The sequence below is a fragment of the Bufo bufo genome, chromosome 4, assembly GCF_905171765.1.
Source record: "Bufo bufo chromosome 4, aBufBuf1.1, whole genome shotgun sequence".
In the NCBI taxonomy this organism is placed as follows: domain Eukaryota; kingdom Metazoa; phylum Chordata; class Amphibia; order Anura; family Bufonidae; genus Bufo; species Bufo bufo.
Window position 1 is genome coordinate 359,515,661 of NC_053392.1, and position 13,618 is coordinate 359,529,278.

The window sequence follows — 13,618 nt, forward strand, 5'->3', positions numbered from 1 at the left end:
TTGATCGCAAACCCGCGATTGCTAAGCATCCCGGCTGATGTTCGTACATCACTAAAGCCAATCCCCCAGCCCACATTACTGTCAGATGGGCTGATGTCAGAACCATTCGGCCAGGGATTCTGTTGCACAGCATGACTGGAGTTCTGGTCAGTATATCAGCAGACATGCAGAGTGCAGGGAGGAAGAACTTACTGTACTTGACCAGAGGCTTAGAGTATGGCCAGCATACATGGTCAGAGCAAGTATATTATTAAGTTAGAGAGGTTTTCTTTAGAGGCAGAATGAATAGGAGCAGTTTAGTCCTGGACAACCCCTTTAAGTGGAGCGGTGGCAGTACATTTTTGGTATTCTTTGTTTTATAGTGTCAATAATAGTGATGAGCGGGAGGTGCCATATTCGATTTTGACGAAATTCGCAAATATTCGCTTGAATATTTGTCTCATATTCGTCGAAATCGAATATTCGTCATTATTCTAGTTATCGCGATTAATATGCGATTTAAATAATCGCGTATTGCGATTTTAACTTAAGGTAACTTTCCTATTGGTTTGATATCTAGAATTAGCGAAGATGACGAATATGACAAATGTATTCGTCATATTCCTCAAAACGAAGATAATAAAGTATTCTCCATCTTCGTTTTAGCTCCATATTCGTCAACTTCACTAATTCTAGCAATCAAATAGGAAAGTTGACTAGAGACAGCTAAGTTTTTAATTCGCTATGCGATAATATTACTTAGCTTTTTTTAAAAATAAATAAAATAATTATAATACTTGATAATTATTATAATTATTCTATTTATTAAAAAAAAAAAAAAAAAGTAATATAATCGCATAGCGAATTAAACACAGCTGTCTCTATAGTCAACTTTCCTATGTGATTGCTAGAATCAGCGAAGTTGACGAATATGGAGCTAAAACGAAGATGGAGAATACTTCGTTTTCTTCGTTTTGAGGAATATGACGAATACATTCATCATATTCGTCATCTTCGCTAATTCTACCAAGCCAACCATAGTAAACCAGGTCTAAGTTGAAATCGCAATGTGATTACTTCAAGTTATAATAATCGAATTGCGATTTCAACTTAGAGCTGTGTTTCTAATGGGTCTGCTTGCTAGAATTACCGAAGTTAACGAATATGGAATATAGCAGTGCTGAGTTGAAATCGCAATTCGATGAATTCAAGTTATAATAATCGAATTGCGATTTCAACGGAATTCTCAAATCCGACAGTACATTCTAGTATGGAGACGTTCCCATGGTGATGGGGACGCTCCATGAGCACAGAAGTCGGCAGAAGCGGCAACGGGCACTTACTGGAGCAGCCAGGAAGCCAGGAATCCTCAGGACAGGTAAGAACTACTTTTGGGAAGTGGGCAAGAAAAAAATATAACAATAAAAAATAAATAAAAAAACGAATATTCGAAATAGGGAATTTATAGTGCTATATTCGAAATATTCGCGAATTAGCGAAGTGGCGATATTCGCAAAAAATAAATTATATTCGAATATTCGCGCTCAACCCTAGTCAATAATTCAAGGCTACTGTACATATGAAAAGGGTTAACATACTAAATACAATACAATAACTAGTACAATAAAGATGGACTAGCTGGGTAGCAGACTGGTACGAGTGGTGAGAGGACTCTGCTCATTTATTTCAATAGACAGAGGCCACTCTTTTTTAGAATCAATAGAGATCAAATATATACAATATGTTTTACATGAGTTATAGACAAAAGCTCTGACTTACTTTTGCCTGCCACTGCTAAGGAGTGGAGAGCAGTTGAAACTATTTTTGCAGACAATCCCTGATAAATAAGACCAAAAACCGATGTACTCCATAGGAACACCCACAAATAGCTGGATTTATGAAGCTGACTTAACAGGGACTAAAAATAACTTTGGCCTTTCACAGACTGTTGATAAATTAGTCACAATTTACACCAAAATTAAGATAACATCAGGTTTATAAATCAGGGTCTAGGTATTTTTATAGTAGATGAGGAACTGAAAAAGAGATATAAAAAAGGCTTGTAAATGAAATGATCAAAATGGCAGGAATAATTGATGTTAAATCTAGGCTTAGGCTATTTTTACATATGTGTCATGGCTTTAGGAAAGTATGATTTACATTTTTTTTTTTCATTTTACACTGTTATTACTGTCAGATATTGTGATCAGCTATGAATGCTGTATCTGAGGGTTACAATGATGGGGAGAGGCGCAATCACCGCTCTGTCATTGTGCCCACTACTTACAAAGAAATGCTTTTTGTCACAAATAAAAAAAAAAAATTACAAATTTGGTGAAGCAGCAAAATCAAATTTTTCAATACTTTTGCTCATCTCTAATAATTGACCTGACAAATAATTTCAGATTTCAGCATGTCTATACACAGAGAATGTGCTCATTTGTCAAATATGCAGTCCAGAGTTCTTGTTTGCCAGCATGTTTTTATGATCTTTCTAAAATACAACCATGAAACTAAGCTATGCTTACAGTGTAGGATGCTTTAACCTCTCATTGTTCACTTTGTCAGTTGTGCTAAAAATAAACTTTAAAATATTTTTTTTTTATTCATGTCAAGGGCTCTTCTAGTACCTTTGGCAGAGGCCTTTTTCTCAGTTTTTTCCTTTACTTCAGGCTTTGGTCTTTGAATTTCTAAAATATAAAATATGATTGGGGTTAAATTTTCAATTTATTCAATTTAAACCATGTCTAGATGACAACTTCAGTTTTCTGGATCGTATTCAGCTCAATTTGTTTGGTGTCATGACTGTTCCCTGCTTGATTCATACTCAAATAGAAGTGAATGGGAAAATCAACTGACACCTTGATCCTCATTCACTTGTATTTGTCTTGACTGTTGTATGACTTTCACACCAAGAGTGCATAAAAATGTAACTTCTTTATGTCTCTTGAATTGTGGGCATGTGCTGCTGAAGCCACTCCATGATGAAAACTGCTCAATTCATTTACTTTTGTTTTTCTTGTCAGTTTGCCTTCCTTTAGAAATAGTGAGTTATGAGTTCAGACTACTCACTATATTTACTATATTGGTCAATGATTCCTATTCAGAATGGTCCCAGGTTATAAGTGGGGTACCCCAAGGTTCAATTCTGTGTCCTCAATTTTTAATTTATTTAATAATGATATAGAGGATGGGATTAATAGCATGATTTATATTTTTGCAGATGACACTAAGCTATGTAGTACTGTGCAGTCTAAGGAGGATAAACTACAAGCTAACTTGGACACTCTGAGTGATTGGGCATCAACTTGGCAATTGAGGTTCAGTGTGGATAAATATAAAGTTATGCATCTTGGTAGTAATAATCTCTGTGCATCATATGTCATAGGGGATGTAACACTGGGAGAGTCAACTTTACAGAAGGATTTGGGTGTCCTTGTAGATCACAGATTAAATAACAGCATACAATGTCAATCATCTGCTTCTAAGGCCACCAGGATATTGTCATGTATTAAATAAGGCATGGACTCACGGGACAGGGATGTAATACTACCACTTTACAAAGCATTGGTGCGGCCTCATCTGGAATATGAAGTTCACCTCTGGGCACCAGTCCATAGAAAGGATGCACTGCAGCTGGAAAAAGTACAGCGGAGAGCGACTAAACTGATATGAGTCATGTAGGGTCTTAGTTACGAACATCTAAGTGGGGATATAATTAACCTATACAAAAATGTAAATGGACCATGCAAAAAATACAGTGAAAAACTGTTCCATGTAAAATCCCCTCAAAAGACAAGGGGGCCTCCAACTGGAGAAGAAAAAGTTCAGTCTCTAGAAGCATCAAAGCTTCTTTACTGAAAAAAACAAACGTGAATCTGTGGAATAGACACTTCCAGATGTGGTCACAACAGGGACAGTGGACAGTTTTAAAAAGGGTTTAGATGAAGTCTTTGAAGTAAATGACAGTAATGCTTATAAAGATGTGTAGAAATCTGAGTCTCACTTCCTTCTGGGATTCACATCCACAGCTATCGCTTGATGGACCTATATCTCTTTTCAACCGAATTAACTGCTATGTACCTATATTAAATTATAGAACATAGATCAACAACCTTTGGCACTCCAGCTGCTGGGAAACTACAACTCCCAGCATACACACTTTTTTTTTATTTATTTTTTATATTCCCCATAGAAATGAAAGGAGGATTCTGGGAGCTGTAGTTTCAGAACAGCAGGAGTGCCGGAGGTTGCTGATCCCTATTATAGAATATATTAAAAATGACCTATCATCTATGTAAAGTTAAAGTTTTACAATAGATCCATCCATCAATTCAGGATGCTTCACTGGCTACTTTATAGCTTGTATTTAATTTGTATCTCTCCCTGTTTGGGCTCCAAAGCAAGGCAGTTGATAGTCAAGGGGTTGGCCACTAGCACAAGGGGAAGTCATCTTTATTGCTCTGATGCTCTCCGCACTGATAGGACAGTGCCACTCTGCAGTTCACTTTAATGGATCAGACACAGCCCATGGATAAGAGCAGCAACATTTCTGGATAAAAATAAACTCTTTCTTTTTTTTTTTTTTTTTAAGTCAACTTATTTAAATAAGATTTTTTTTTTTTTTTTTTTTTTTTTTAATTCAACCAGATGTTCAACCCTTTTAAACTAACATGGTCTAACCATACAGAACATATACTTATTTCTACTAATTAGACTAATAGGATGTAAAAAAGTAAATTTTTTTAGAAGACTTTGAGAATCATTGCTTTAATTTTAATTTCCTGTGAAATGTGCACTTGCCTATTTATCAGTGGCAATAATGCCATAAGCGAAATAGATAAGAAACATTGTGGTGTCTACTAGACTGCATGCTGCATTAACTTTGTGTCTTCTGTCACTGGAAAAGACTGAGCACCTAGCATTTTCTCATCCCTAATCCAGGATGCGGAACATCATCCATTTCCAGTAAGATGGAGTTTGGAAAAATGCCTTGCTTCTTTCTATTAGGAATAGTTGATTCAATTCTGGTAAGTACATAACATAAAATAATTTTATTGCAGCAATTAGCGGGGTCAGCTTATCACAGCTGGTATGAATGAATAAATACACAAGCAGTAAAGCTGTACTTTTAGATTTTTAGTCGTCATTAGACTATCATTTACCACAACTGAACATACTGTACATAGGCAGATTTACAAAAAGGCAAAACGTCATTAAAAAAGGCATATTCTCACTAAAAAGCGAGATCTTACTAAAATTGCCACTGACATCATTTGATATAGCATTTGGAAATCATAGGCATGTGCATGCTCTACTAAAAGATCTGCTAACTAAGAACTTACAGAAAAAAATAATTTACCCGCTTTATGTCCCCGTGTTACAGCACAGCAGCAAATAATGGTGTACCTACCAATGAGCTTATGACACCCAATACCAACTTGCAGTCCTGTTCATATCCAGGGTCTCATCTTAAATTGGTTCTCTACAGATCAGTTCTCACCTCACTTGAATGTAGCAAACTACAGTAAAGGGCACTGTGGTTCATATGATTGAGCCATTGTGTCTGCATAAACAAGAAGGATTCCCTTCATTGGTTTGACTGGTGTGGGTACTGGAGGTGAGACCCATATCGATAGGCTGTAGATGTTTATGTACTGAGGAACCCCTTTACCCAAGGCACACATATTTGGGTTTTTATTTGATTATTTGACCACTTGGTAAAACTGTTATTTGGATATTTCTTAGAATCATTATTTGAGCGCTGTGTGAAGGTATGCCTTGGAAACCATATGACATTTTCAAATAATTTAGAGGATTGTGAATTAGACATTTTAGGGACCACATGTGCAGGATTTGCTCCCCCGGTTATAAATGCACAACTGCATATGGGGTTGAGCATTTCCTGCTTTTTGAGACCACGTTATATTATGTAATTTGTATATGTATGTCTGGAGGTGTATAAACTCCAAATTTGAATGTGCCTGATTTTCATCTATAGGCAGCCTTCGGTGCACCTGTGAGGCCTGCATTATATCAGTCAGCTCTGGGTGGAAATCACAGTCTTCTCCCTCCTCCCATTGCATGTATGGTTTCACACAGGAGGCAACTGGGAGCTGTTTGCTGTGAGTCGGACCTTACGCTTCTGTAATTCGTCCAATAGCCCTTGTTATTGCCCATATGGAACAGGTAGGTTAGCGTTAGGTCCCGTGCCACCTGAGATACCTTGACGAGGGTTTAGTCAGATTTTGTTGATTGCATCCACCACAGTAGTGCACCTAATCTTCTAAATGTTTATTTGAGATAGTCAATTACATCCACACATTTTTCTATCTGGTGTAGGATGTCTATGTGGCACTTGTGGTCTGCTGCGGGCATCCTCCATTGTATGCATTTCTTGCTGGGGATCGCCATTAGCAACGGATCACATGTGCAGGATTTGCTCCCCGGTTATAAATACACAACTGCATATGGGGTTGAGCATTTCCTGTTTTTTGAGACCACGTTATATTATGTAATTTGACATTTTACGGAGGCCTTATTTACAGCAACATGTACATGTTACACATGAGGCCATTAATTTTACATACCAGTATTTAATGTTTTTTTAAAGTATACAGGCATCAACTAGTTCCAAAACACTTATTTCATTAGCAATTCTCTAAAACTGGACATCCTGGCAAATTTTCAGTGTTAAAACTAAATTATTAGGGTCGTGTGACATACCAAGTTTCCAATGTGTTCTGTACACTATAGGCCATTACCAAGGGAAATAACAAAAGCCTGCTTATGATTGGGCTGTTAAAAAGAAATTTTCAAAATAACGCTACCTCCTCTCACTTGATGTCCTGTTGTACTGCTGTTGACTTAGACCACATACCATATATACTTGTCCAAAGGCATAAAGGGGCAGAGAAATCTCAGAATTAGGTATGGTGTGAGCAAAGAAGACATCAGAGTTAGGCTACTTTCACACCAGTGTTTTTGCTGGATCCGTCATGGATCAGCAAAAGAGCTTCCATTCTGATAATATAACCGCCTACATCCGTTATGAACGTATCTGGTTGTATTATTTTTAACACAGCCAAGACGGATCTGTCATGAACACTATTGAAAGTCAATGGGGGATGGATCCGTTTTCTATTGTGTCTATTGTGCAGCGTTATTCTGTCCACAATGGGGACACAAACAAACAGAACGGAATGCATTCTGGAGCATTCTGTTTTGTTCAATTCAGTTTTGTCCCCATTGACAATGAATGGGGACAAAGCGTAAGTGTTTTCCCCACGCTATTGAGATCCTCTGACGGATCTCAATAGAGGAAAGGTAAAGTGCAAGTGTGAAAGTAGCCTTAAATAGATACACTATACGGGGTGCAGATATACCAATCACACTCACACATCTGCCAAATAAACTATATGAACAAAAGTATTTGGATACACATCTTAATAATGAAATTCAGGTTTTTCACTCAGTCCCATTGCCACAGGTTTATAAAATCCAGCATCTAGCCATGTAGTTTGCCATTACAAATATTTTTGAAAGAGTGGGTCGTTCTAAAGAGCTCACTGAATTCCATCATGGCACTGTAAAAGGATGTCACCATCGTAACAAGTCAGTTCATTAAATCTCTTCCCTACGAGTTATCTAGTAATCAACTGTGAAAGGTATTATTACAAAGTTGAAGCATTTAGGTACGACAGCAACTCAAGGTACAGAGGTGTAGAAAAGGCTGCCACTGGACTCTGGAGTAGTAGAAATGTGTTCTGTGTAGTGATGAGTCCTGCTTCTCTATCTGGCAGTCCGATGGACAAGTCTGGGTTTGCTGAATGCCAAAAGAATGTTACCTGCCTAACTGCATTGTACCAACTGTAAAGTTTGGAGGAGAAGAAATATTGGCCTGGAATTATTTTTCAGAGGATGTCTTCATCCCTTTAGGAGAATGCTTCAGCAAACCAAGACATTTTAGACAATTGTAGGATGCTAACATTGTGAGAAGAGTTTGGGGAAAGCCATTTTTTGTTCCAGCATGACCTTGTTTTTGCCGCTTATAGATTTAAAATGGGATGTTTTAAAAGATCCTGAAGACGTATATGTTACTTTCCCAATACTTTTGTCAATATAGAGCCTCTGTACAAATTTTCGATTGGGGTCCAGGAGCTTCAAGTTATGCCTTTGAGGCATACAGGAGGAACAGGAAAACATCAGACTATAGCTGTAGTACACTAAGTGATCTCAGAGGTGGAGAGTAGACATAGTTTTGGCAACCTATCTGCTGAAAGAGACCAGTGTGACCAAGGAATGCTATTGCCATGTGTACTTGCAATAATGTTTAGTTAGATGGCATAAGTCAAACTAACATCCACAAAATGCCAGGGAACAAGATTTCCGAGAAAAAAATCTAAGAAGGAAATACACTGCCCTTGTCAGCTTGCTTTCTTCTCATAGTGCATCCAGCAACCAACCAGCCACATTATGTAAAATAAAATGTGATTTATCAGGCCAGGTCACCATTTTCCATTACTCCATGGTCAAGTTCAGACCCACTTCTTCTCATATGCCCATTGTAGACAGTGAACATATGTTAGTATGGTCACTTTGATCATTGTGTTGCTACACAACCGCAAATTTGGCAAGCTGTGATGTATGTTCTACCTTTCTATGATAGCCAGCATTAACTTATTCAGTAATTTGTGCTACAATAAATCTTCTGTGGGAAAAGATTAGACAGGCTAGCCTTCATTTCTAACATGCATCAATATGCCTTGGTTTACCAGTTGTATTTGGACCACTTTTGATAGGAATCAGGGGAACACCCTGCATGACATAGCACTTTGGAGATGATCTCATTCAGTCACCTAAGCACCACAATTTGGTCCAATTCACCCTTTGTCACTGATGATTTCATCTTACTGTATATGATCAGTGCATACAGTGGGGGAAATAATTATTTGACCCCTCACTGATTTTGTAAGTTTGTCCAATGACAAAGAAAGGAAAAGTCTCAGAACAGTATCATTTCAATGGTAGGTTTATTGTAACAGTGGCAGATAGCACATCAAAAGGAAAATCGAAAAAATAACTTTAAATAAAAGATAGCAACTGATTTGCATTTCATTGAGTGAAATAAGTATTTGAACCCTCTAACAAAAAAAGACTTAATACTTGGTGGAAAAACCCTTGTTTGCAAGCACAGAGGTCAAACGTTTCTTGTAATTGATGACCAAGTTTGCGCACATTTTAGGAGGAATGTTGGTCCACTCCTCTTTGCAGATCATCTCTAAATCCCTATGGTTTCGAGGCTGTCTCTGTGCAACTCTGAGCTTGAGCTCCCTCCATAGGTTTTCGATTGGATTAAGGTCCGGAGACTGACTAGGCCACTCCATGACCTTAATGTGCTTCTTCTTGAGCCACTCCTTTGTTGCCTTTGCTGTATGTTTTGGGTCATTGTCGTGCTGGAACACCCATCCACGACCCATTTTCAGTTTCCTGGCAGAGGGAAGGAGGTTGTCGCTCAGGATTTCACGATACATGGCTCCGTCCATTTTCCCGTTTATGCGAATAAGTTGTCCTGTGCCCTTAGCAGAAAAACACCCCCAAAGCAAAATGTTTCCACCCCCATGCTTGACGGTGGGGACGGTGTTTTGGGGGTCATAGGCAGCATTTTTCTTCCTCCAAACACAGCGAGTTGAGTTAATGCCAAAGAGCTCTATTTTGGTCTCATCAGACCACAGCACCTTCTCCCAGTCACTCTCTGAATCATTCAGGTGTTCATTGGCAAACTTCAGACGGGCCTGCACATGTGCCTTCCTGAGCAGGGGGACCTTGCGAGCCCTGCAGGATTTTAATCCATTGCGGTGTAATGTGTTTCCAATGGTTTTCTTGGTGACTGTGGTCCCTGCTAATTTGAGGTCATTAACTAACTCCTCCCGTGTAGTTCTAGGATGCTTTTTCACCTTTCTCAGAACCATTGACACCCCACGAGGTGAGATCTTGCGTGGAGCCCCAGAGCGAGGTCGATTGATGGTCATTTTGTGCTCCTTCCATTTTCGAACAATCGCACCAACAGTTGTCACCTTCTCTCCCAGCTTCTTGCTAATGGTTTTGTAGCCCATTCCAGCCTTGTGCAGGTCTACAATTTTGTCTCTGACATCCTTGGACAGCTCTTTGGTCTTTCCCATGTTGGAGAGTTTGGAGTCTGCTTGATTGATTGATTCTGTGGACAGGTGTCTTTTATACAGGTGACTAGTTAAGACAGGTGTCCTTAATGAGGGTGACTAATTGAGTAGAAGTGTCTAACCACTCTGTGGGAGCCAGAACTCTTAATGGTTGGTAGGGGTTCAAATACTTATTTCACTCAATGAAATGCAAATCAGTTGCTATCTTTTATTTAAAGTTATTTTTTCGATTTTCCTTTTGATGTGCTATCTGCCACTGTTACAATAAACCTACCATTGAAATGATACTGTTCTGAGACTTTTCATTTCTTTGTCATTGGACAAACTTACAAAATCAGTGAGGGGTCAAATAATTATTTCCCCCACTGTATGTCAATAATTTTTAAAATGTTGAGGTAGCTGCAGATCCTATCTGTCTGCCATGGTAACATATATAAATTATACAAATGATATAGCAGTCACTTCAGAATATCCAAGACTGACATTTTATTCAACGGTCAATTTCAAAGGAAAATTAATTTTCTTGGCATTAGTTATGTAGAGCTGCTCGTGTGATATTTACATATGGATCAAGCCAAAAGGCAGGCAGGAAAAGACCCTTCTCATTGACATTTACAAAATGTTATATTTATATACATACCTTTGTGTTTTTTCTTTTCAACTTTTTCTTCTTTTACTGGCCTGTCTTTTTGGATAACTGAAAAAATGCAAAATTTAAATTTAGATTTACAATGGTCATTGCCTACACATGTGTGTCATGCATTAAAGAGGACCTGTCACCACTCCAGACATGCCTATTTTAATAGCTTCATGCATTCCCCACGTACTTACAATTCTGTAGCATCTATTCTTATGGCTCTATGATGTGCCATTCCCTTATTATTTGCACTATAAGTTATGAATTAATTGCTATTAGCCTTCAGTAAGGGTACAGGGGGGAGGTAACCAGTTGGGCGTGTGTACCTGGACAGTCTGAAAATGGCAGCACTGATTGGGCAGATGCAGGTACACACCCCCAACTGGTTACCTCCCCTCTGTACCCTTACTAAAGGCTAATAGCAATTCATTCATAACTTATAGTGCAAATAAATAAGGAATGGCACAACATAGAATAGATGCTCCAGAATTGTTAGTATGTGGATAATGCACTATATACAGGCACGTCAGGAGTGGTGAAAGGTCCTCTTTAAAAAAATAATAATACATATCTAAAACATTTTCTAAAGTATTGATTGGAAATATATAATATATATATCATAGTTTATCTGTTTATTATTTATATAGAGACCAGCGTTTCATGGACACCAGGAACAATAATATCTGGTGTCAGATACTTTGCATAAGCCCTGCCCCTCTTCTGTGTGGTAGTTGTGCTTCCGGTATGAGGAATGATGTCAGAGGAATGTTTTCACTAAGTCTACTGACAGACTTGGACCCAGAACTTACAGGAATATCACCTGTTGGGCATAGTAGTGATATTTTAACTTCCTCTTGAAAATTGAGGAAATAACCCTGATTTCCAGATCATTTGTACACCACATAGAAATTGTGTACTGCTAACTACAGCAGATACAGAGAAACCTTTTTGTAAAGGTGCTTGGATTTCTGAAGTGCCAGGTCTGGTTTTATCATTTGGTCTTTGAGATCTACTTCCCCCATGTACTTAATATATTCAATGTCAGAGAGTGGCTTTTCAATATGTGCCTGTCTTTTTACTTAGATGTACTGAGACTATGGAATTGTCATGGACTGTGTTGAGTAAGAATTATTTTTTCTTATCTCTGTATTTTACAGCTAGCATTTCTGAGCTGGACAGAGACGCTGATTCTCCTCTCTTTAGATTTTTATTGACAAGTGACTGTGTGAAGCCCCTCTTGTTTTTTCTGAACAATGGAATACTTGTATAGTAGTTGTCCACATACTGATAATATCCTTGTCTTAGCAGTGGATTTATTAGATCTAAGACAATTTTACCTTTCGTGCCTATATAGGATGGGCAATCAGGGGGATCCAACTGGCTGTCCTTTCCTTGAAATGCCCTAAATGTATACCATCTTTGCACAACTTATACATCTTGACACCATATCTAGAACGTTTACTTGGGTTGTACCGTTTGAACGAGAGTTGGCCAGTAAAATGGATCAGGGATTCATCAACTGCAACATTTTTCTTGGGGGTATAAATTTCTATAAATTTCCCATTAAAGTATGATACAAGGGGCCTCAGTTTGTAAAGTTAGTCTTACCCAGCTGGATTGTTACTGCGAGTTATCATTGAAATGTAAAAATTTGGAAACATGACCTGGCCATCACAGATTTTAAAATTGGCATATGTATGGGATTTGTGGGCCAGTAGGATTTTAGCTCAGCTTTTGTGGTGATTCCCATGTTGAATGTTAGGGCAAGAAATTTTAAAATTTCTGGCACATTAGTTGGCTTCCAAAATCTGATTTTCCATATGATAAATTGGGATTTTCTGCCAAATATTGCAAGACATATAAATTTGTCTGGTGCACAATTTCCTCTAAAAGTTCCTCGATAATAAAAAGTTTAAGAAAATCAAGTGGAGAAAAAAATTTCAGTTTGCACATTAATGCCAGTTTGTGCAAAGAAATGGTGGAATGTTTGGAGTATTATTTGAGGAAGACTATACAAGATTTGTGTCAGACTAGGCAGATTGTGTTTGAGACTGACTATGGACCTCAGCACTTGTAGTTTCACGCACAGTCCACCACTCTTTTCGCCACTGATGTGACTTTCTCTTTGTGCCACTTGGCTTGTAGATGGCCTTGGCATATCGGTGCTGGTACTCGCCAAACATTACTCTTCACTTGCAACTGAACTCTGCTGCCTTCTCTGAATTTTTTATGGCATGTGGGTGTCACAATCGGAGCCACCAGAGCTTGCAGTTAATGTGTCGCTGCCTTCAATGGGTTCATATTTAGAACCAGACTCTTCCACACAACAAGGAACAAACAAAAGCATACTCCTCTTCAGCGCTTAAATATCCGCGTGCTATTTTATTTTATATGAATGACTAAAAATGTAGTCAAGTGCTCACGTGTGGGTTTTTTAATGAAAAAGAACATCTATCTATATATATCAAACACTCCAAACACGCCTCTATTCTAATTATTAGTAAAAGTAATAAAACCTTTGCTCTTTTTCTTTTCTAAAGAATAAATATATTTAGATGCTCTGAAAATAAATCTGTGCATACTTTTTTTATATAAGAAAAGACGCATGTGTATACACAAAAAATGTATAGACGGGTGTATAATTTACGTAAGACCGCTATACAGTAGCGATACCAAAAAAATACCTGTCGCACACAAAAAATGTGTGTGCCTTTTGTATATTTTATGCTCGCACACAAAAGACCGCCTATACTAACTATATAAAAAACGAATAACTTTTTTACAGTCAGAGCAGGAAGGGGTTAAATGACTGTTCAGCTATGTC

General features: G+C 38.0%; 1 protein-coding gene across 1 annotated transcript in view; it reads right to left on the reverse strand.

Annotated features, from left to right (window-relative positions):
* The window catches only part of TRDN (triadin), a 276,197-nt gene that overhangs the window by 127,790 nt on the left and 134,789 nt on the right, over window positions 1-13,618 (reverse strand). The window contains exons 9-11 of the mRNA XM_040430087.1: window positions 10,820-10,854; window positions 3,852-3,930; window positions 2,610-2,669 (exon numbers count right to left, since the gene is read on the reverse strand). Coding sequence (XP_040286021.1) covers window positions 2,610-2,669; window positions 3,852-3,930; window positions 10,820-10,854 — 174 coding nt within the window. The remainder of the gene's footprint in view (window positions 1-2,609; window positions 2,670-3,851; window positions 3,931-10,819; window positions 10,855-13,618) is intronic.